Consider the following 22,888-nt stretch of genomic DNA (forward strand, 5'->3'; position numbering starts at 1 on the left):
AAAGGCTGATGTGGCAGCAAAACCTAAACTAAATTCAAAAATATTAACTAAACAAAACATGAACAGACCTGTGACAAGAGAAACCACTGGGAGACGAGAAAGCACGAGTAAACGGAAGGATGGCACATCAGGGAGGCAAAGAATGACAATGAACCAGCAGCTAGTGAGAGAAGTGACCCGGTTTTTAAAGGCAGAGGGTGATTAGTGGAAGTGGGCACAGGTGAGATGATTAAGGAGCTAGAGGCAGGTGTAGATGGGTGAGAATGGGGAAGAGAGAGAGAGTGACTGAGGAAAAGTGAATGTTGGCTGAGGCACAGGGAAGAGACAAAACACAAACAATAAACTATAACTGAAACATGAAGACAAAACATAATTCCAAAACTCAGATTCTAACAGTAGGTTTCCCTCTAGATATGCTGTACATCCCAACTGGGAAATACTGGTAGGTTTGAACTAGTGTGAATTTAAAATATCAGTATTCCATAAATAAATACAACACAGCTCAAAAACTTTAGATTTTACTTAAATGTGGTAATAAAGTATCAATAAATAAATGTGCAGAAGCTTCAAATTGCAAAATACTGATTTATAAAAACTTATAAATTAAACTTTAGTTTATAATTAAACTATAAACTAAACTTTGCAAATCATATTTAAAGAAAAGTGAATTTTATCTAAGTTTAATTGTTAAAGTTCCTTCTTTACATTATTAGAGTTTGCTACAAAACTGCATTCTGTACCATTGTCTAAAATGTCTCACAGTCTTCAAGAGAGTGTGCGAGAGACTTAAGAGTGTTTCTGCCACCTGTGGTTACAGAAGAATTCAACAACAGCAAGAAGACACCTGTTGTCAAAATTGCACATTATCAAGTAATTACAGCTTCACTTGCCTTCAGACTTTTTATATCATTTGTTTTCAGACAGAGACATTCAAAACACAGAGACAAGGCACACAACATGATTATACAGCTTACATTTTAGCATCGGCAATTAACGCATAAGCAGCAACAACATTTCTTCTTTACACCAGTCATCTTGTTGTGGTGTGTGCAGATTGGAGTGCCTCTGTAATTAGCAATCAGATTCCCTGCATCTTCCTGCTGGCTGCCGTTGTCCCAGCCCTCCCTATATACACAACACCCCGACAGGCACGCACAGCATGCACGTGTGCGTGGATGTGTGTGTGTATGTCTGTGTGTTTGCATTTGCTTTTGTGTTTCTGATCAGTAATGATTCAATCTTTGCCAATTAGACCCAGCACGGATAGTGAAGAAAACAAGAAATGGAGAAAGAAGAGAGTGAGAATTCGAGAGGGAGGCAGAGATTCTTAATAGGGCATTTAATGAAAGTTAATGGTCGGCATGGTGTTCACCAGAGAATTGGCGAGAGGGAGTCTGAGTGCTGAGTAAAGATCAGACATTGTGCATTCATGGCCTTTTCTTATTATCTGACCTCTCTTAATGATGGATATAAATAATGTATATCGGTGCATTGGTAGATATGGGCAAAGACTGCAAAACCATCACTTCACTTGGGAGCCAATTACAGCCAGGGATAAAATACAGGTTTGAGTTGACAAGATGTTCTCACCCAAGGAAATAAATAGCTCAACACTTCATTTGATAAAAGGGATCTTTTCCATAGTAAAATAAGACAAAACTTAATTCTCTTTCAAAGAAACCAAAATACAGTATTTAAGGAATGTAATGCTCAGGAAGTAAAGGTTTATAGATTTACATCAATGAAACTGACAACTACTTTAGGGAAATTTGAGATAACTTTAGTTGATGACCTTGCTGCGCTCTTCATGACCAATGTGGTTGTACTGCAACAAATTTGGAAAATTTCCTTTGACAAGGCAATTGGGATGCTGCTACATTCTTAGTACTGATAAGTTTTGCATCATCCAGGGGCTCTCTCCAAACTTTATACATCAGCAACAGGTTAGCATGACAATACTACTTTGCATGTCCATGTGCTAGGGCTCAGCCCTAGCCCAAATTTTTTGGACTGCATCAAGATGCAGCTATGTAGTAGAAGATCAAATCAAGCTAGTACAACACTACCATGATGCCTATCCTGTATTTACTGGGTTGTTTCCATGTTCTTTCACAGTTATTGCCTTGGCATGTCCAGTCCTGTTTCAAATTCTCAATGACCAAACCCCACTGTGCAAGCAGGCTGCATGTCGGGATACGCTGCCACCATGCTCCCCCATGCTCCACCAAGGACCCAAATATGTTGCCAACATTATAATATAGTAAATCAGGGCCAAATAGTTGCAAACGGCCAAAAAGAAAAATTACAGGAGGATTGAAGGCCACATGCAATAGTTTTCACCCACTGCCGAAAGGCAAAGGCAAATTATTATGTTTTTGCTATGTCTGTATGAATTCATATTGCTCTCTATCTGTTACCAATATATTTCATGAACTACTGAACAGATTTTAATGAAACTTGCAGAATGTAATAAATCGATGTACAGCTACAACAGATTAACTTTGCAGTAAACCTTTGCACCTAATTTTCTTTTGCACTCAATTTAAGACATCTGCCACAGCCAACTGACCTGAGCAAACACAAAAAATGGCTATACCTCAGTCAAATTTACACAAATATTTTGGTGTGGTAGTAGCTGAGATTAATCCTCAACATATGTTCTGAGTATTAACAGATTGTGCAAGATCTGTGTTTTAAACTTGCCAATAACTATTTTCAGTTAACTATGTCCATTAGCAAAATATCTCATGAACCGTTGGATGAATTTTAATGGAATTTTCAGGAAAAAAAAACAAACAAAAAAACTGAATCTGCCTCTAGTACTGCTAAACTTTTGGCACCAGCCTAATTTAAACACACAAAAACCGTTGTAACTTTCTCAAATTTTACCAATATTGAGATAAAATTTAATTTGATGTTGTAGTAGCTGAGAATTACTACAACATCAAAGAAACTTTTGAAAAGTATGTGTCCAGCACTTGGATCGCTTGTTAAATAAACCTGCAGTAAATCATTACAACTTTGTTAAGGAAGTTTAGTGCATAATCAAAACTCTCTACAATCACAACTTATCATGAGTAAAGGGAAGCTCCCTTCATTTTTAATATGCACTTGAAGACCACCACCGTAACCCTACAAATACCATCCACATTCTTCTTTTAGGTTGTAAGGGGTCCTCAACCACTGCGAATGAAAGACAAAGATTGTTTTGATTTATTGTAATAAAATAAATGTAATGTCCTTTAACAAAGTTTTAGTCTTTTGCTACCTTACACCATCCACTGATGTCTGTAATGACTGACTGATCAAGGATTTAATTCACCAAACCAGGATATATTAGGTTTTCAAATAATAAAAAATTAATTAAGTCATCATGACAAAGATCTGTATTCCACTATAAAAACCCTCCGAAAGCCTTGACTTCCTTGTATAAATGTCAAGTTGGTGTGCTCTTTCAGAAGGTGCTGTCAAAGCCTCTCTTGGGTCTCATATTCAGACATCATGGTTTTTCCCCCTAGCGTCAGAGGGGTCATTATGGTAATCATAGAGGTGTTGAAGGGGTTTTCTGTGTTGCTTGTAAGCCTGTAATTTTTTTATTTTCTTTTTATTTTCTGGATTTCTTTGAGCTCTACAGCAGCACAGTATGCATCACTGTTGGGACAGCAGAGATAGAGATAGATGCAGTTTCTGGTTGTAAGGAAAGTTAAATGGTTTGTTCTACTTTCCTTCTGTGAAACAAAATAAACTAAGAAAATTTTGGTTGAAGTAGTTTAATAGTTTTTTGAGCACATTCACATATCAATTATTATTACATCACTAGGTGCTTTCAGACCACAGGAGACTTCTTCACGGTCTTTATAACCAATTCTATCTATCTTGTTTTGTTTTCACACTGGTGATTTTGTGGCCATCCGAACCCCTATATCCACATTTATCAGGTCTTCAGAGCAAAAGCTTTCTTCGCTCAGTTGGGACTCGAGTGATGTAAGTGGATGTGATTGGCCTATACCTTCAACATATATAATGACTAGATTCAGGACTGGAAACTTGAAATTGAAGCTACCAAGGACAAGTTCCCCCTAGTGGCTGGTTGAAGCACAATTTTAAGTCCTGACCCTTTGTGTAAAGGTTTTTTTTTTTTTTTTTTTTTTTTTTGCTGCTTTATGTTTAAATGTGTATTTTAAAACTTTGTTTAGTTTAGGTTTTTTAAGGCTTTAAAAATGTGTCATGTTACACTGTGACAGCCTGTTAACAAGTTGGGAGGGTGTGTAGGCAAAACTTTTGCATCAATGGAATGCTGCCACATTCCTGTACAGACTCTGGCTCCAAAAATACAGTGCTAAAAATACAGATATTTTGGTTTCAGTTTTGGACAGTTCAAGTTGATGAAGTTGCTTCGTCTATTTTTATTTAGGTTAATGGTCCACACATAAACATGCACTGATTGGCCAAGCAAACTGAACACTTCTCAGTACCCTGCATCATTAAAACAACATTAACATTGCCAAAGTAGAAGCCATTATTGATGTGGTTGCACCAACTGTCAACCGAGTGTTGTGCAATCACAGAAGTAGTGAAAGCAAACATGTAAATTTATAAGCACTCTGTAGTGTGTCTCACAGTCCTTTTAGCCCTCACAGAGTCCTTAACTGTTCCAAAACTGGTCAAAAATGCCTCTTGAATTCTGCTGTATTAGAGGTTCAAATTGTATTGGTGTAATATTGTTTCCAAATGATACTTTCCCTCCATGTAATTTTTGTATTTTTATGTATTTAAGAACTTGAAATGTTATAGTGAGTACATAACTCTAGTGTCATATTGCATTCAGTAAGATATTTAAAAAGATAAAGTTGTAATTTTGCCGAACAAAACTCAAAACTTCACTTAACTTATAGAAACCATATCCAAAAGTAACACAGTAACAGTCCACTTTGAGTTGGTGTACATGGTTCCTATTTCTTTTTTCCTCTGCAATTTTCTTTTACAGAATATCTCTTTTGGCGCTACTCTTTTTCTTGTGCTCTGTATTTAATCAGACAGCTAGTGGAGTCTAAAACATGTTGACTTCTACAGAAATGCACAGTTTGCTCTTTTGAGATTAACTTCATTCCGATAATTTCATGTTTGCTAAATGGTTCTTACAGGTCTGATTTCAGAGCATCACTCATCCAGACAGTTAATGAATTCATTGTATTGATTATAATGTCCGGGAGCCCCGGCTGGAAAATATGAAGTGTCAAGTGCTCATTAATTCTAGAGAGGAGTTGGCAAACATCATCGACTTGTTCTATTACACAGAGTCCACACGTAATTGACCTTGGGGCTCACTGCATCTCAGCTGAAAGTTCTGGGTTTTAGCTGTGAAAAAGAATATATTTAGTCTAGAGTTGGATGCTTTTCTGATGATCTTATCTTTGCAGGAGGATCTTGTCCTTGTGCAGAAGGTTTTGCTGGATGTTCATTTTATGCCAGCTTAACGATAAAGTTGAGGTTTTGATGATATAAAAAGCCCAAAGCATTTCAAACTGTGTTTATTCCTGTGCCCTTACTTCAAAGACTTCTTTCTATTTGCCATAATTTTACTTGGCATTTTCTGCGAAACCTGACGGAATAGAGGGTTGTGATGGAGAGAAATAATTGGGTTTAAAAGTGGATGAGTTTTTCCTTTTATGTTGTAATACAAAGAGACTGTAATTGTACTTAGGCATTAAGATTTCCCCAAACTCAGCTTTATCGTCTCGCTTGGGATTCACAATTTCTGCTTCCTTCTTGAGTCGCTGCTGCTGTGTGCATCTTTCCAGGAGACTACGGTGTATGAAAAATTTTTCAAAAGTCAAATCCCATTTCCAGCATTTCAGGTTTGATGCTGTAGAAGCTATTCATGTCAGCTGTAAGCTTCTCCTTTGAATCATGTAATCATCAAAACATGCTCCTGTTCCCTCTGTAATGACAGGCACTTTGTCAGAGACGTCTCTCAGGAGCACACTTCCCAACAGTCACATTCGCTTGGCTCTGAGATGTCAGTTTTCCCATGTCCTGGTGAGGGTAAAATTAGGTCTGCCGTGTGTGGGGATGGTAGTGGTACACACCATCACAAGATAAGCCCCACGCTGTGATTCACAGGAGCTCCGTTTATTCTTTATTGGCTTACAGATGGGCTCATTTATCCTTTAGCAGCATCAGCTAGTTAAACGTTTTACACTGATAAAATAAATCAGCACACACAGGCTGTGACACAGTATAAGATATAAGGTTAAATTATTTCAGCTTAAGATCTCTTTTGCCAATTTAAACTCTTGGATGTAAAATGGAGAATTGTTTAAATTATTTGTTTAATTAATATTTTCACACATTTTTGTGAATGTGTCTCATATTTAAAAAAAGAGATTGCAGAGTTTTATAATGTTTACCTGCACATGTGGCAGTGGTATGGGTTTTATCAATGATGTTTAATGTTTTTGTATGATATAAAATTAATTATTACTTTTAGGAAAAAAATTGAAAACTTATCAGAGTAAATGGAACACATTTATGTGATCTTAGTGATTTTAGGAAACTATCATAAAAACAACGATCCCTTATTTATTGCCCCCTCCAAAAAGGCAGACTGTAATGCTTTTGTCTTTGTGGGTGCATTTTTGTTTGTGTGTTACCAAAATATCTCACAAACCACTAGATGAATTTTAATTAAAAACTTGCAGAAGGTAATTCTTAGATGTACACTTACAACTTATTATATTATATGAAAACCTGATTCAAGATGGCTGCCTCAGCCGATTGACCTAAGAAAATACTAACATGGCTATACCTCATTTAATTTTACTGATATTGACCTAATATTTAGTATGGTAGTAGCTGAGACTGATTTTCTGATATTATGAGTGCTAACAAATTGTGCAGGATTGTTTTTTTGTTTTGTTTTTTAATTTACAACCAACTATTTTGAGCTATTTTCTGCTCAATGCTCAATGAACCACTAGATATGTTTTAATGAAAGTTCGGTAAAGTCATTGAGTGTACATTTACAAATGATTTACGTTTGGAGCCAACTGATCATAGAAAACACAAAAATGGCTATTATTTAGACAGTTTAAAAGATATTGTGCTAAAACTTGGTGTGATTGTAGCCTTGCATTATATACAACACATTTCCCGAGGGCTACTCATTGTGCAAGATCATTGGTTAAAATTTTAGGATTAGCTTTTGACATCAACCTTGTTGTCTGTTAGCAAAACATTTCAATAACTAATTGATATATATTAATGAAACATTTAGAAACTAGGTATTGGATGTACATCAACAACGAATTAACTTTTCGAGTCAATGTAATACAACATGGCCAGAACAGTTAATAGACATTAGTGAACACAAAAATGGCTATAGATTATTGAAGGTTAAAAGTGACAAAATTTACTAAATAAATTTATATGTCATGAAATAAATAAATGTCCCATTAAATAACAAAATGTACCATTTTATTATTACATATAACATTAAAAAAAATAACATACCATTACATTATGAAATGTAGTGTTAAATAATTAAAGATCAATTTAAATAACGAAATGATATAGTCAAATTCTTTTATTCAAAAATTCTTCATTTAAAAATATTTCACTGTGTATTTATTTCATGTCTCCAGTGCAGCTGTTATCTTGTAATTATTTAAACTGTCAACATCCCCCATCAAACTCAAAAGGTGGGACTAACACTGATCCTGTGACATCCATTGGTTTAGTATGATGTCCAATTTTCAAAACATGATTGCTCCCTTCATGCAGGAACTTAATGAGCTCTCTTGTGAGCTGATTAGAGGTATTTTAGACCAAGCCAGGGATATAGAAGCTGGGGTTGCTCACCCAGAATTTGTTGTAAATACATTAGAACAATTAACTGAAGTTAATGGAGTTATTTCTGCACTTTCTAACCAAGACATGGACCCCAGCGTGATTGCAAACCTGGAAGATGTACTGCAGAGGTTCTCCAACTGCGTTATAGTTAGTTTTAGGCTGGATATTGGATATTCACGCTCTGTTGAATCACCCATTTGCCATTTGACCAAGTGCTGGCAGTGAGGTATGGGTCAGTCCACATTCTTGTTGTCCCTCCTCCTAAACGCAGTGGTTTGCTTAGGGACCATCAACGAATTACCGAACCAATGACACTTGAAAAGCAAAAATTTAACAACCTCCATGTCATGTGAACTTCTGACCAAGAGTTAATGTAGAATTGTTTCACTAGACTGAACTGAAAAGACACACCTAATTTTATCTGATTTTAATACAATATAGATTTTTATGAAAAATTTATGGTTTTTGTTCTCAATAGCTTTCATATCTTTGGACCAGATAATTGAAAATTAATACTGAATTGTTTTACTAGGTGGGTGTGAGTGTCTCATTTGTCCAGACTAGTAAAACAATTAGTTTTATATAAAAATATAAAATGTATTAAAATCAGATATCAGTGTGCTGTAGCTGACGCTGATCATTAGAAAGGGCAATACTTCCTTTCACTGTAGCCTCCAAAAGTCAAAAATAAAATCAGAAAAAGTAGTTAGATTTGTCACTAGTTGCTTTTTAAAAAAATTTCACTACAGCGGTCTGAAAACTCACTAAAGATAACAATGCAGTTGCTAAGTTAGCAACACTGACTGCATGATGTGTTTCATGAAAAAGAGCAAGTCTTCTAGTTTATTTTCTTGGTTTGAAAGAGGTTTCACTCAAATACACGTAAAGACAATTACCGCTTCTTAATGTTTCGGAACGTGTTTCTGGCTGTGCATTGATCCATAATCTGTGGTCGATCTGTCTTTACTTGCTGTGTGGAGCAGCCAATCAGATGCCAGGTTCTGTTGACGAGCTACATTAGTCCCGCCCCCTGAGTTTGATAGGTAAGATTGACAGTTTAAACAATTACAAGAATAACTGTGCCGGAGCCATGAAATAAATAAATACACAAAAAAAAAAAGTTATATGTCTGTTTAAATTATATATTTTAGAATTAAAGAATTTTAATGATAAATTTAATTGGTTATTTTATTATCTAAAGTGGCATTTAATCATTTCATGATGCATTTCATTATTTCAAGGTATATTTATTTATGTAATGAAACATTTATTTATTTATTTACTGATACATTTCTTTATTTCACAGGATATTTACATTTAACTATTTCATGATATATTTATTCATTAGTTTGTCACTTTTGACCCTCCATAATAACCCATTCAGCTTGGCAGTAAATGAGTTCAAACTTGGTGTGGTTGTAACTGAGAGTCGTCCTCAACACAGTGTTAATAAATTGTGTGACATCTTTGTTTAAACGTTTAGCATGTAAGTTGTCAGTTGATGTACATTTCTTCAAGGAATTTGACTTTAATTTATTCATTAACCAGTCATCTATTTTAAAGTAGCACATATTATTATGTAAGAGTCCAATTTTGGAAAAATAGGAGAGATCCTTGAATTCAGTTGAATATGAAATAAGTTTAATTTGAGTCACAATTTAAACGACAAGATAAATTGTAGTTTTTTTTTTACAAAAGCTGTTATAAAAAAGTAGTTTTATAATGCTTGAATTTACCAACCTGGCAAAAGGTCTAAGGAAGTCATCCCTGTTCATCCAACTATCTTTATGATGATGCGGTGAAAGAAGATTATCTGTAAAGTTTAATTCTGTAACAACAAGATTAAGTAAAATAATGGTGTGGGATTCATTATTCGTAATTAAACCTTAAACAAAGTAGCAATACACAAAACAGCCACCTAAAAAAAGGTTATACACACTAACCACTTTTAGCTTTGATTACGGCATGCATTTGCTGTGGTATTGTTTTGATAAGCTTCTGCAATGTTACAAGATTAAATCTTTACAAGGCAGTGTATTGTATATGATAGGTAACAAGTGCCTACCTGGTACTTATCTGGTAAGTACCTGGTATGTATTCTGTGAATATTGGGTACGTACCCCGTATGTACCAGGCTATATTATGTACTGCTACCTTAAACAATTGTACAGAATAAACAAAAACTATTACATTTTTCAGTTTCTGAAAGCTACTTTATTTTTGTTTTGCAGGAGAGCTGTACATCGGTGGCGTGCCAAAGAACATGTACACTAATCTGCCCAAATTGATTGCATCCCGGGACGGGTACCAGGGCTGTCTGGCCTCTGTGGACCTGAATGGGAGACTCCCTGACCTGATCGCAGATGCCCTCCATAGGGTGGGGCAGGTGGAACGAGGCTGCGATGGTAAGACATTCTTGTATATTTTAAGTGTAATTATTTTACTCTTGTGTACTAAAATCACCAATTTTTAGCTCAAAAGAAAGAAAACATTAATAATTATCTCAGCTGTGACTGACCACAGAATAATCAAATACCACTGATTTAAAAGAGTTAGTCTCCCATTTGTGAAAAACTGATTTTTATTATGAACAATAAATAAAGTAAGGTTAGTTGACACTGAACCCCATGCTGAGTTGCACAGCAGTGAAGTCACCAGTGTGCCTGGTTGTGCATTGACTTCCACTCTTTTACATATTTAATGTATAAATTATAATCACAAAATTAGCAACTTAAGTTCCCATTTGCATGAGAATTGATAGTGTCAAAGATGTTCATGACAATGAACATTGTTCCATTGATATAAAAAAAGATAGTCCTTGCCTGCTGAACCATAAAGCAAAAAGATAAGGTTTTTGGCTGCCATTTTGGCTGCCATCTTTGTTTCTGTACATGTATATATATATATGTGCATGTTTTTGTGCTTACATTTGGGTATCTACTGCTTATAGAAAAAGTCCAAGCACAAAAAACAAAAAAAACAAAAAAACACCCAGACATTTTTTGGCAATAAGTAAATGTTTTCTGCAAAAAGACCTGTTTCAAAAATGTTGGGATTGTTGCGTCACAATCCCTGTTACCAAGCAAACTCAAGCCAAGCCCAGCCCCTCCCCTAGCAACCCAAGTGGAGCTTCACCCGTGAAGACCATCACGTTTGTTCTGCTGGTTTTACCACTTCACAATATCTGCTGGAAAAGGAAAATGTTTTTTTTTTTTTTGTCAGCTGCAATATTGAACGTGTCTATATTGTTGCTATCCTGACCCACGACCAATCGGATTTCGGACCACTGATTGCCGTTGTCCAACTTGACAAATGTTGGTTCAGACCCGCTGATTGCCAGTGTTCTGACCAGCTACCACTCGGGTTTCGGACCCACTTATTGCCACCCACCAACTTGACAAATGTCGATTTGGAACTGCTAAGTGCCCCTGTCCCAAAGTCAGAATCCTCATAGTTCGAGTTATTATTGATATAAATGCGGGTTAGATCCATAGCATTTAATTCTTAAGTGAGTTTTTATGTTTTGAGATGGGACACTGAGTTGGGGGGGCGTGGCCAACAGCTGTGTATTTGTATAATACTGACGTAGCCCTAAAACCGTTCATTCTGAAATGAGTTCAAAACAGGCCAAACTGATCAGGTGAATTTTCAAAATCTGAGAATGACTTTGTGTATTAAATGTAATGAACATGCTTTGTATAGCCCAAAGACCTATCCTGACTTGTTCAAGGAAGCATAATAGGTCCCCTTCAAAAAAGTAAAAACACTAGGTGAATGAAACTGACTTAATCTTATGAAAATATTTAATTTCTCACACTCTCTGGTGCAATTGTTTTTTTTTTAAGTAGACACACACAAACGCACACCTCACTCTCCTTTTTTGTTTCCATGGCAACCTCCAGGGGAATCCTTCACTCATGGGACCCACATCTGCTGAAATTCTCACAAACAGTCACATCAATGTTTTTATAGTTGAGACCAGATGTTTACATACACTGTATAAAAAGAGATGGCCAATTTTTGGCACTGTCTAACAATAAATCAGACTAAACCTTTTATGTTTTGAGTAAGTTAGGATTTTCAAAATTGTTTAATGGCCAAAAATTGAGAGACAGGAGAAAAAAAAGATTTTAAGCAAAGTCACAAATTTTCATACACTAATATTCCTATGTCTTCAAATAATTTGGGAAAGCTCAGATGATGATGTCATGGCTTTAGAAGCTTTTGATATGTTAGTTGACAACATCAAATAATCAGCCAAAATATCAGGAAGAGATCACTGACATCTGCAACTCTGGATTATCATTGGGTACAATTTCCAGATGCCTTAAGGTACCATTTTCATCTGTTCAAACAATTTTAGGCAAGTATAAACACCATGGTAAGATCCTGCCATCATACCACTCAGGAAGGATATGGGTTCTGTGTTTACGTGGTTTGGTGCAAAATGTGTGCATCAATGATGGGTAAATGAGGGCACAGATTGTATTGTAAACCACTTTGAGTAGCCTGATTGGCTAGAAAGTTGTTATATAAGTACAGTCCAGTTACAGTTTGCAATAGCACACAGGGACAAATACCTTAATTTTTGGAGACATGTCCTGTAGTCTGAAAAAATATTCTAAACATTATTAAATTTAGAGGAAAAAGGGGCAGCCTTGCAAGTCTGAATGCACCATCCAAACTGTAAAGTAAGTGGGTGGCAGCATTATGTTGTAGGGGTATTTTGCTGCAGGGGGGACTGACACACTTCACAAAATAGATCATGAGGAAAGAACATCATGTGGAAATGTTGACGCAATATCTGAAAACATCAGCCAGGAAGTTGAAGCTTTGGTGCAAACAGGACTTCTAAATGCACAATGACTCTAAGCATACTGCCAAATTAGTTACACAGTGGCTTAATGACAACAAAGTCAATGTTTTGAAAATGCCATCTCAAAGTCTTGATTTCAATCCCACTGAAAATGTGTGAGCAGAGCTGAAAAGGTGTGTGCAAGCTAGGCGGCCTACAAACCTGAGTCAGTTACACCAGTTCTGTCAGGAGAAACTGTCAGCAAACTGTTGTGAGAAGCTTGTGGAAGGAAACCCAAAACGTTTGACTCAGGTCATACAGTTTTAAGGCAATGCTTTCAAAGAAAATGTTTTTTAAACTTGAGACTGAAGCAATTAATAAAAAAGATCTCTCTCATTATTTAGGCATGTAGCAGATAGAAATAATTTTCCTAGTCCTAACTTTCCTAAAACAGTAAAGTTTTAGTCTAATTTAACATCAGACAGTCAGAAAAAAGCTGGTTAAGTGTCTTTGAGGTTTTGCTTACAATTTGTTCAGTAAAAGAACCATGTCGAAATGAGACACTGGTAATGTGGAGAAAGGCCAAAAACTTGAAAATGATATGGAGAAGGAATTGTTAGAAGCTGAACACAGAGTATGATCCGAACCAACAGACATCCAATGTGGAACAATCCAGTGACAAGGAAGAGGGCCCTGCCGAGGTTACATTCTGTTTAAAAAATATCTTGGTCATCCCCATCTGAGAGGAAAGATTAGTTTTTAACTGAAAATGATATCAGGATGACCCCAGGACCATCAAAATATGTAATATCCAAAGTTGATGGCATTAAATTTTTCTTTAAACTGCTTCTGACAAATTGATTTGAAACCATATTGATAAATGTAACCAACTTACAATGGCCAGAAGCATAATCTACACCCACCAGAGAAAGAAGAGGCAAAAGTGAGAGGTGCAATGTCTGTTCTGTTCTTTGAATTAAACAAGGAATGAACACAATAGGAGTGTTAAATTCATTTCCTACCTTTGTTATTTATTTAACCTGCTTTGGCAGTCTTTACTTTCTGTATTCTGAATATCCTGTCTATTCTTTCATAAAACCTGCATAAAGCAGGCACCTTTTGCTCCTTATCTTATTGTCAGACCAAATTCAGTGTCTTCCCACCTTTGTTGCTTTATACTACATTAATCTTGCGTTTATCTTGTTTTTACCTCTGCCATCCATGGTCCTGTTGAATGTCTCGGACCAAATGGCTGTGGTGTCAGTTAATACTGCGTATAACAGTGAGTTTGGACTATAGCATTTACCCTTCTGCACACTCTACCCAAGCCACAGCCCCCCATGTCTCAGTGGAATACAGAGCATTGGAACATAGACTTAATTTCCCTGAGGGCCACACTGGCCGACTCAATGCAGCACTGATCCAGCTTTTTATGTTTTTTTTTTTTTTTACTTGGTCTTTAATGCCACTACTTCTGCCATGCTGCCTTATTACCTGCCCACAGTTATAGACTGCAATTACTTTGCTCCAAACACAGTTTAAAACTGCATTAAGTTATCACACTGACTCCTGCGGGGGCACACAGTGGATGTTAATATTAGTTAATGATAAGAGTGGCTGGTAATTGAGCGCATTTAGCTGACCAGTTTTAGAAGTGTTAACTCTGTCAGCAAATCTTAGTAAGCTCAAACCTGAGGCTGTTGATTACATCTCCTTTTCATGGTAATACAGGTAATATACTGCTCATGGGCCAGAAATAGCCCCTGGACAATCACAATCTAGCCAATAACTTCTTCAAATAAAAACCAAACAACATATAATGAATGGGTAGAAACTATGTTTTTATTACATAATCCTAAAGGGAATAAAAATAAATAAAAATCATTTTTCATTTTACTAATTTGTCATTGAGTGCTGCATCATTTTGAAGAAAAAGGCCTTAAGTTTGAGATTTGTCACATTTGTAGTGCTAAAGGTTGCACTGACAGTAAAAAGGAAAGAATGTCTCCAAAATAGAGACAAATAAAGGTCTGGCATTCCTTGAAGTAATGCATAAAACCCACTGCCTCTTGTGCCAAAGTTTTAAACTAAGATAATCCTATGTTTATAAATGATGGCATTATAGCTGTTTTGGTCTAATCTTAAAATATATTTAATGTTATGCACAATGTCCTGCATTACTGCAATATGTTGCAGGATTTGTTAACACTTGGAGTTTTAAGGTGAATGACTGCTATCATGACAAATTGGGCTTGATATTTGTAAAATTCACTAATTTATAGCCATGTTGTGTAGGCAAAGCCCAGTTACTTGTAGTAGCCAACTTCAACTGGGTTGACTCTAAAAGTCAAAGTTGTATATCCAGTGATTTCTTTCAGATAGTTTAATTGAAATTTGTTTAGTGGGCCATAAGATATGTTGCTAACAGACGAAAAGGGTTGACTCCAACAGTTATTTCCAAGGTTTTAAGATGTTATGCAATGTATTGAGAACATTGTTCAGCTGCTACCACACCAGATTTTAGCTAAGTAAATGTAAATTCACTTAAATTTAGCCAATTTCATGTTTCCAGAGTTTAGTTGGCTGTGGTGACCATCTTGAATTGGGCTGAGTCGAGAAGTTAATTGAATTAATTAACTGATAAGATACTGATAGGCCTTTTAAGCTGTCCTCATTAGATGTTACAAAATGTTCATATATATCATGAAAATCTTTTCACAGTATGATGCCAGGTCATGTTGCTGTAAAATAAAATGGCCTTCCGATTATGACGAAGTAAATGTCACTGTTCTTCCTTGCTGATAAGCTTGCTTAAAAGACGTTTTACAATCTAGGTCAAACAGATTCTGCCGTTTGGATCTGTCTTATTCCTGGGATGTTCTGCTTGACCTTTCTTTTGTATTAAATTGATAAAAATCAACAAACTGTGTCTCTCTGTCTCTGTCATTTTGCCATAACAATAATCAGTTGTAGATATCAATCTAATTATTTTCTGACAGTTTCATTCAAAAACAGTCATTGGTTCACAAGATATTTTGCTAACAAACAGACAGAGTTGATTCCAGTAGTTAAATTCTTGTGATCTTGTATGATTAGATATCCCTCAGAGTATAAGTTGGGGATCAGTTTCACCTTCTACCACTAGGTCTGTCACGATAACAAATTTTGCTGGACGATTAATTATCTCAGAAATTATTGTGATAAACAATAACATCATTTGGAGGCCATTTTAAACTAATGTAATGATAATAACATGTTAGTGCAAGTACATCCTCTCAAAGATTAATAAACTGTACTTTTAAAACAACACTTAACACATTGAACACAAAATAAACCAAACAAAAATAAAATGGATTCTCAGTCTCCGTTAACAAAAAATGCACTTGAATAAAAACTAAAAAAAAACAAAAAACGGAAATAAAACCTACATTCAACCAAAACAGTATGGATTATTAAGTCTGTAAACTAAACTGCCCTTCAAAAAGTAATAATCATTAGGTTTTTATAGAGAAGACAGACAAAACTGACAGTTTTTATAAACACAAGGTGCAAACTAACAAAAGCACATACCAGGTGCTCCCAGACCGCTGCTGTTACTTCGAGCTTGAAACCAATTCCATTTTGTTATTTCCCCTAATATCAAACAGCGTTTCTTTAGCTTGCTAACTCCTCGCAGGGGCTAATGCTGCAGAGGTACAAGCCGAGGTGCCTTGGCTGGCTACCTGACACGATAGGCCATGCCCCCCTGATGCTAAGAGAAAGGGAGGGGTCAGTAAAGAGCACCGGAGCTGTGCCTTTTGTCCTCCAGAAAGAGAGAGAGACACGAAGAAATAATAACGCTGATAAATGAAACTTACCGACCTCATTTTTTTTTTACTGTGCGATTAATTGATTTATCGTTTATCGCTACAGGCCTATCTACCACACCAAAGTATAGCTCAATGTCTGTAAAATGTACCAGGTTATAGCCTTTTTTGTGTTTGCTAAGATTGCTCTGCCTTTGTCAGATAGCTTACTTATTAGCTACACAATATCATTCAAGTAAAACGAAGCAAACCTTCTTTGCTGATGATATGATGTTCTTTATGATAGATGCAGGCAGCTTATTGAGCCCATCAGTTCAATGTCAGACCCTTCAAATTTCTTTTGCTTCTAAGTCAAAATGATCAGATGACATTATGATCTGTGGTGAGAACAGGAAACAGGTGGAAGAGAACTTGGAGAGATGGAGGTATGCACTTGAACGACAAGGGACAAAAGTCAGTCGTAGCAAGACAGAGTACATGTGTGTGAATGAGATGGCGGTAGGTGGAACAGTGAGGCTACAAGGAGCCGAGGTCACAAAGGTGCAGGACTTCAAGTACTTCGGGTCGACTGTCCAGGAAAACGGGGTGTGTAGTAAAGAGATGTAGAAGAAAGTCCAGGCAGGATGGAGCGGATGGAGAAAGGTTTCAGGATGATTTGTGGCAAAAGGGTGGCAGCAAAGGTTAAAGGAAATGTTTACAAGACAGTGGTGAGAGCAGCCATGTTGTTTGGTTTGGAGACAGTGGGACAGACAAAAAGACAGGTTAGAGAACTGGAAGTGGCAGAGCTGAAGATGTCGAGGTTCTCCTTGGGAGGGACGAGGATGGACAGGATTAGGAATGAGGTCATCAGAGGTACAGCACAGGTTGAAGGAGATAAAGTTAGAGAGGCTGGACTGAGATGGTTTGGACATGTACAGAGGAGGGACAGTGGTAGAAGGATGTTAGAGATGCAGCTGCCAGGAAAAAAACAAAGAAGAGATATATGGATGCAGTTAGAGAACATGGAGGTAGTTGGAGTGAGGACAGAGGAAGCAGAAGACAGAGTTAGATGGAGGAGGATGACTCGCAAGGCGACCCCTGAAAAGGGAACAGCTGAATGAAAAAGAAGAAGAAAAGAAAAAAAAAAGTGGTGCATACACCATGTATTACATAAATATGTCACACCCCTCCCTCAATATATATATACACACACAATGTATATAGATTGATTTTATTTAGAGTTTGATTTTCTCTGAAATCATTGTTTGATTGATAAATCAGATAGGAAGTGGTCAATCAAAGGTCAGAAAGGAGCAGTGGTGTGAAGGCTGTTTCCTTAGCTCCCTACTGACTCAGCATTTTATAACAATACATAACAAAACAGGAGAGAAAGGAAAAGATCACAAAAGTAAAATAAAGTGTGTTATACCAACATGAGTTCGATAGAGAAGACAAATCATGAAAAAACTTCACATATCCAATTATACTCAAGCAATAAAAGTGTTAGGAAGTAGAAGTATGAGCTTTTGTTCTAGTAGAGAGAGCAGAATCAATGTCTACTTCCCATATTTATTAAGATGTTTTACTTTAAGGTTCTTTTTCTTAAAGATAAACATAAACCAATCTACAACTGGTTGCACTTTCTTTTTCATAAGCAGATGTTTCAGTTGTAACTGAGCTGTTAATTAAATGCACAGCTGACTGCAGTGAGGGAACGGAGGCGTGTTTACTTGGGGTTTATACTCATATTAGGCTTGTACCCCCTTAATACAGCAGGATTTTTCCAAACATATGGAGCAAATGCAGCAGATGGAAATTCATGCACCAAGAAACTTGAGTCTTTTAGATTCTCAGGCAAAAGCAGTCTTTAGGCTAGTAGATAAAATAAAGGAAGAGTAAAGACAGACATGACATGGGTATTGATTGTAATAAACAAATCCAAACACCTAGAACCCACTAACAGAACAAGAAAAAACAAAAAAACTAGAGGATGAAAAAAAAAAGTTTCTCAGAATGGTTACTTCCTTCCTTATTTACTTGTTTATTTGTTAGGATTGGGGGGGTTGGGGTCTTTCTTTTAATTAGGCCATTTGTAAATGGCACAGTGCGACGTCTGTTTATCTATGCAGAAACAAATTACTCTGGAACTGAACCATGGTTCTTTCAAAATGTCTGTTTAATTGGGGCTGTAATGAGAACCCCCACTATCATCAACACAAAAGCCACTACACACTTATTTTTAAAATAATTATCCTACCTAAGACTCCATCTGCATTCTAATCATATATCTATTATTCAGCATTTTCCCGTATAATTTCACAAACAGCTTTTTGGAATCTGATTTTCTCAGAACCAAAGCAGTGGTTTCTATTCACTTCATTACAAGCAGTTGTATTTCCTTCTTCTAATGTAGAGTCAAATACATGTACCTATTTGGCAAATTTTGTCTCTATGGCTCTTAGGTAACAATCTGTTGTTTGCACAAGTTGTGGAAAACAAGGAAGAGTTTCTTTTAACACTAGTGATTGGAATTCTAGAGAAATTAAAGTCTTGCATTTCTTGAAGGAAAGGACATTGCCCTCTTTATTTCATGTCTGAGATTTGCACAAAGATGCCGTTTGAGCTAATTTGAACAACCCTAAAATAACAATATGTGCAATATCATGCAATAAAATGACATCTCTCAAAATGTGTTAGCATTTCTAACATGTGTTGGGGATTACTCTCAGCTACTACCGCACTGATTTTTAGCTCAATATTTGTAAAATTGACTGTGTTATAGTTTTTTTTTATTTATGTTTGCTAATACTGCAAACATAAATAAGATTGTGATGGCATGACAACCTTCAGCAAAAATACAATTTCATGGTATTAAAATAAAGAAAAAAAATAAATGTCTTACCAGATCTAAGTCCATTTATTTAAAACTACAAACAAAACTAATACTGGTACCAAATCTTAAATATTACATACTTCCATAATAATAAATTCATGTCATGTTTAGTTTAATATAATAATAATAATTTATAGTTATTTTATTTTGATGCGCAAGTACACATAAGGAGAAGGAGAGAACACAAGCCAATATGCTGACATATTTTTAAAAGTTTAAATTTACTGTCAGATATTTTATGCACTCATGACACTGACACATCAAAGTTGAAATCCTCATTTATTCAAAAGTATTAAGAATAAATTTAAAATCAGTGTCAGCTATAACACAAGTGTGCCAGCAGGCTATTTGAAATGAAACAGTGATTTTTTTTAAGCAGATGTTTGCAAAGGTATATGACCTAATCAAAAAAGTAGAAAAAACTCCAGCTAAATAAATAATGAAGTACTAAAGTAAATGAGCTTATTGAAAAGGTTTTGACTTTTTTTTTCTTGCTTTTTGAAATAACATTGGAAGACTGACAGCTTGATGCTAGCTAGTTAGCCAGGTAGCAGACCTGCAGTTGGATAAATATCTCACTGATAGATATACTCTTGTAGCTGTTGTCAACACTTATTTCAACAAAGCAATACATTTAAAAGGTGACATCTCTGGTAGACCAGACATGACCATCAAGTGTTTTCTCAACCCCAAAAATTTTGAACTGACAAACTTTTTTTTTATGGATGAAAAAGCTTTAGGGTAATGGCCATCATACAGCTGACTGACCACTCACAGCTACACATGGGAGGGGGAGCGCTGCACTTTATACAACCAGAGCAAACCTTGCACTGTATCTGTCATCTCATTGAAAAGAATTTAATCCACAGAAACAGTGTGATGAAAAAAATATAGTAGTTTTGAAACCAAGGCTTTTTACCACCATAATATATCTTCAAAATAAAAAATGCCCAATCCAATTGTCAAATATCAACAACAGCTAAAATTTTACGTCAGTGTTCCTCATCATTAAAACCTTTTCATGGCTGTAACAAATTTGGCTCGAAGGGAAAAATATGATGAAGGCGGCAAATCGGAAAAACACGAGGCTCACAAACTAAAACATACAAAGTCACAAACAAAGATGAGGACAAGCAGAGAGAGAGAGTGAGATAGAGAGGACGCGGAGGAGAGCAAAAACGAGCCTGAGCAAAGCACGCCCGGGGTTTTGATTTGGTTAAATAACCAAAGCCGGGGGTTGTGCTTTCTATCTCGATAGTCTAATCACGGCCGCTGTTCCTAAAAGAAGGCAAGCGTTTCATTGGGGATTCAACCAATAGAAATTACACATACTTGGAGGTTAACTTTTATGCTTTCAGACAAAGAGGAGAAAAAAAATGTGATCTGAACTTTACACCTTTTTGCCTCAATCACTAATTACTTCAACTTGTTCTTAAAAGAAGTTGAGCCTTTAGAAATAAATGAATCACGGTTAATGAGGCCTGAAAGAAAGCACATTATATGTTTTTAAACAGTTTGTAATATGACTGAATTTTTCTGATACAGGTTCGATTTTACTTAAAGACCTTTGTAATATGCTATGCTCGATCACAGTAAAATAATGTTCTCACATGACATCTGATATGCAAGTAAATGAAAGCCAAACAGAAAATATATATAAAAAGGCTGTTAAAGATGAAAAATGGTCGAAAAATGGTCGTTCTTGTAACTGAAAATAGAAAGGTTAGGCACAATATCACAGCATGAGATGAAGATTGCAGGGCAGAAAATTACTTGTAACAGGTTAGAAAAATGCCCATTTGATCAGACAGTCCAAAAAAACAAGAACTTTGAATTCCCAAAGGGGACAATGTGGAACTTTATTTCCAGCCCTAAAAGAATGTGGTCATTTTCCTTTGATGATTGTAGAAACCAAGATTTTATCAGTTTGAGTTTAACCAGTCCTTGGTGCGGGTTTCTTTTTAGAGTGTAAATTCTGTCAGACACAATGGAATTGACACTGTTGGTCGCTGTTTTGGAGCCAGAAAGACTGCGTGTCAGTCTTGGAGAGTGGGTGGAAGTGTAAATTTTAGTTACAATCAACAAAAGTGATCAGTTTATGGCTGTCTTGGGGTTCAGAAGAACGGGGTAGTTTGATCAATGACCATTCTTGGTCTGATAAGATCACAAGAGAGATATCTGAGTGTCCCTCCAAACGCTGATGAAACAGTCCATTTGCATGAAGATATTAATGCAGAAATAGCCCAAACTCTGACGTCTGTTCACAGACATTATTGGTGGCAAATTGTTAAATTGATTTTTTTTTCCCCCCTGTGGCATAAACTTGATTTTGAAAGTTGATTCAGCTGAAAAATGAAAACTGTAACATAAGATGGTCATTATCTCTACCTTTTTCCATGCATTACTGATTCCCTCTTCATGCTAAAGATGTCAAGAAAGTATTTTTATGAAGAAAAGCCTGATATGGTTAATCTTAATTAACCAAATATTGTCATCTTATATATACATATTAGTATTGTTTTTTAAATTAACCAATCGAACAATGTTAAGGCTATATATTGCTTCTGCAGGACCCAGTACCACCTGTACGGAGGACTCCTGCTACCATCAGGGGGTTTGTCTCCAGCAGTGGGAGGGCTTCACCTGTGACTGCACAATGACGTCCTATGGAGGCTCGTTTTGCAACGATCGTAAGTGAGATGTCCTTTATTTTTTTGTAACTGCTGTGGTTTGAATGAGTGTGGCTTGCGTGAGTGCTTTAGTGAACATAGCTGCAGGTGGACAGATGGTGTAAAGGCTTTAACTAAGGCGATAAACATTTCTTGGATGTTGCTGAAGTTGCAGTGAATTTTTGCACTTTCACTGTATAGGTAACCAAAAAATTTGGAACTTTGTGTTTTTTTTAGTTCAGGTAGGATTGGTTTGCTCAGCTTTTTCTCATTTATATGCCTAATTATAGTGCTATCTCTAAAGGTTTAGGCTCTTAATTAGTGAAAATGAGATGATCTGCACTTCTGCAGCCAAATTTGGTTTTAAGCAAAGCAACACATTTCTCCACATTTGAACATCTAGCCTCGTTTAGTTTAAAACAATTACATCCACACAAATCTGCTGTCTAAATGAGTAATAAATACATCAGTGCAAACTCCTTAATTGCAGAACTTGTTAAAAATATTGCTCCTAACATGTTAAACACATTTGTTGATTCCCATTCTTCAGTAGAGACACACAGAATGGGCTACAAAAATTCCTCATTTCTCCTCATGTCTTCTGTTACACGTTATTCATAGTCAAACCTCGTCAAGCTCAAAGTTCACTGTGAGATTGGTTCTCCGGTTCCTGGAGTACCACAAACACATGCTGTGAAAAGAAACTGTGATTTAAGCCCCATGTCCCTGCCTGTGGTCACCTGCTGTGCAGCTGCCAGCTAAGAAGTACAAAAACTAGACAGAAATGTGGCCAGAGCAAAACACATTTATCCATAACACGGTGCTTAAGTTAATGTTTTAATTGCTTCTCTAGCCAGCCTGCCACTCCATATTTGAAGTCATTTCATTGTAGATA

At 36.2% G+C, this 22,888-nt stretch overlaps 1 protein-coding gene across 5 annotated transcripts in view; it reads left to right on the forward strand.

Annotated features, from left to right (window-relative positions):
* The window catches only part of nrxn2b (neurexin 2b), a 967,206-nt gene that overhangs the window by 543,232 nt on the left and 401,086 nt on the right, over positions 1 to 22,888 (forward strand). For all 5 annotated transcript variants that reach the window (XM_037976383.1, XM_017422076.3, XM_037976382.1 and 2 more), the window contains 2 exons: positions 10,083 to 10,256; positions 21,895 to 22,014. In XM_037976383.1, coding sequence (XP_037832311.1) covers positions 10,083 to 10,256; positions 21,895 to 22,014 — 294 coding nt within the window. The remainder of the gene's footprint in view (positions 1 to 10,082; positions 10,257 to 21,894; positions 22,015 to 22,888) is intronic.

Source organism: Kryptolebias marmoratus, linkage group LG7 (assembly GCF_001649575.2).
Source record: "Kryptolebias marmoratus isolate JLee-2015 linkage group LG7, ASM164957v2, whole genome shotgun sequence".
Lineage (NCBI taxonomy): Eukaryota > Metazoa > Chordata > Actinopteri > Cyprinodontiformes > Rivulidae > Kryptolebias > Kryptolebias marmoratus.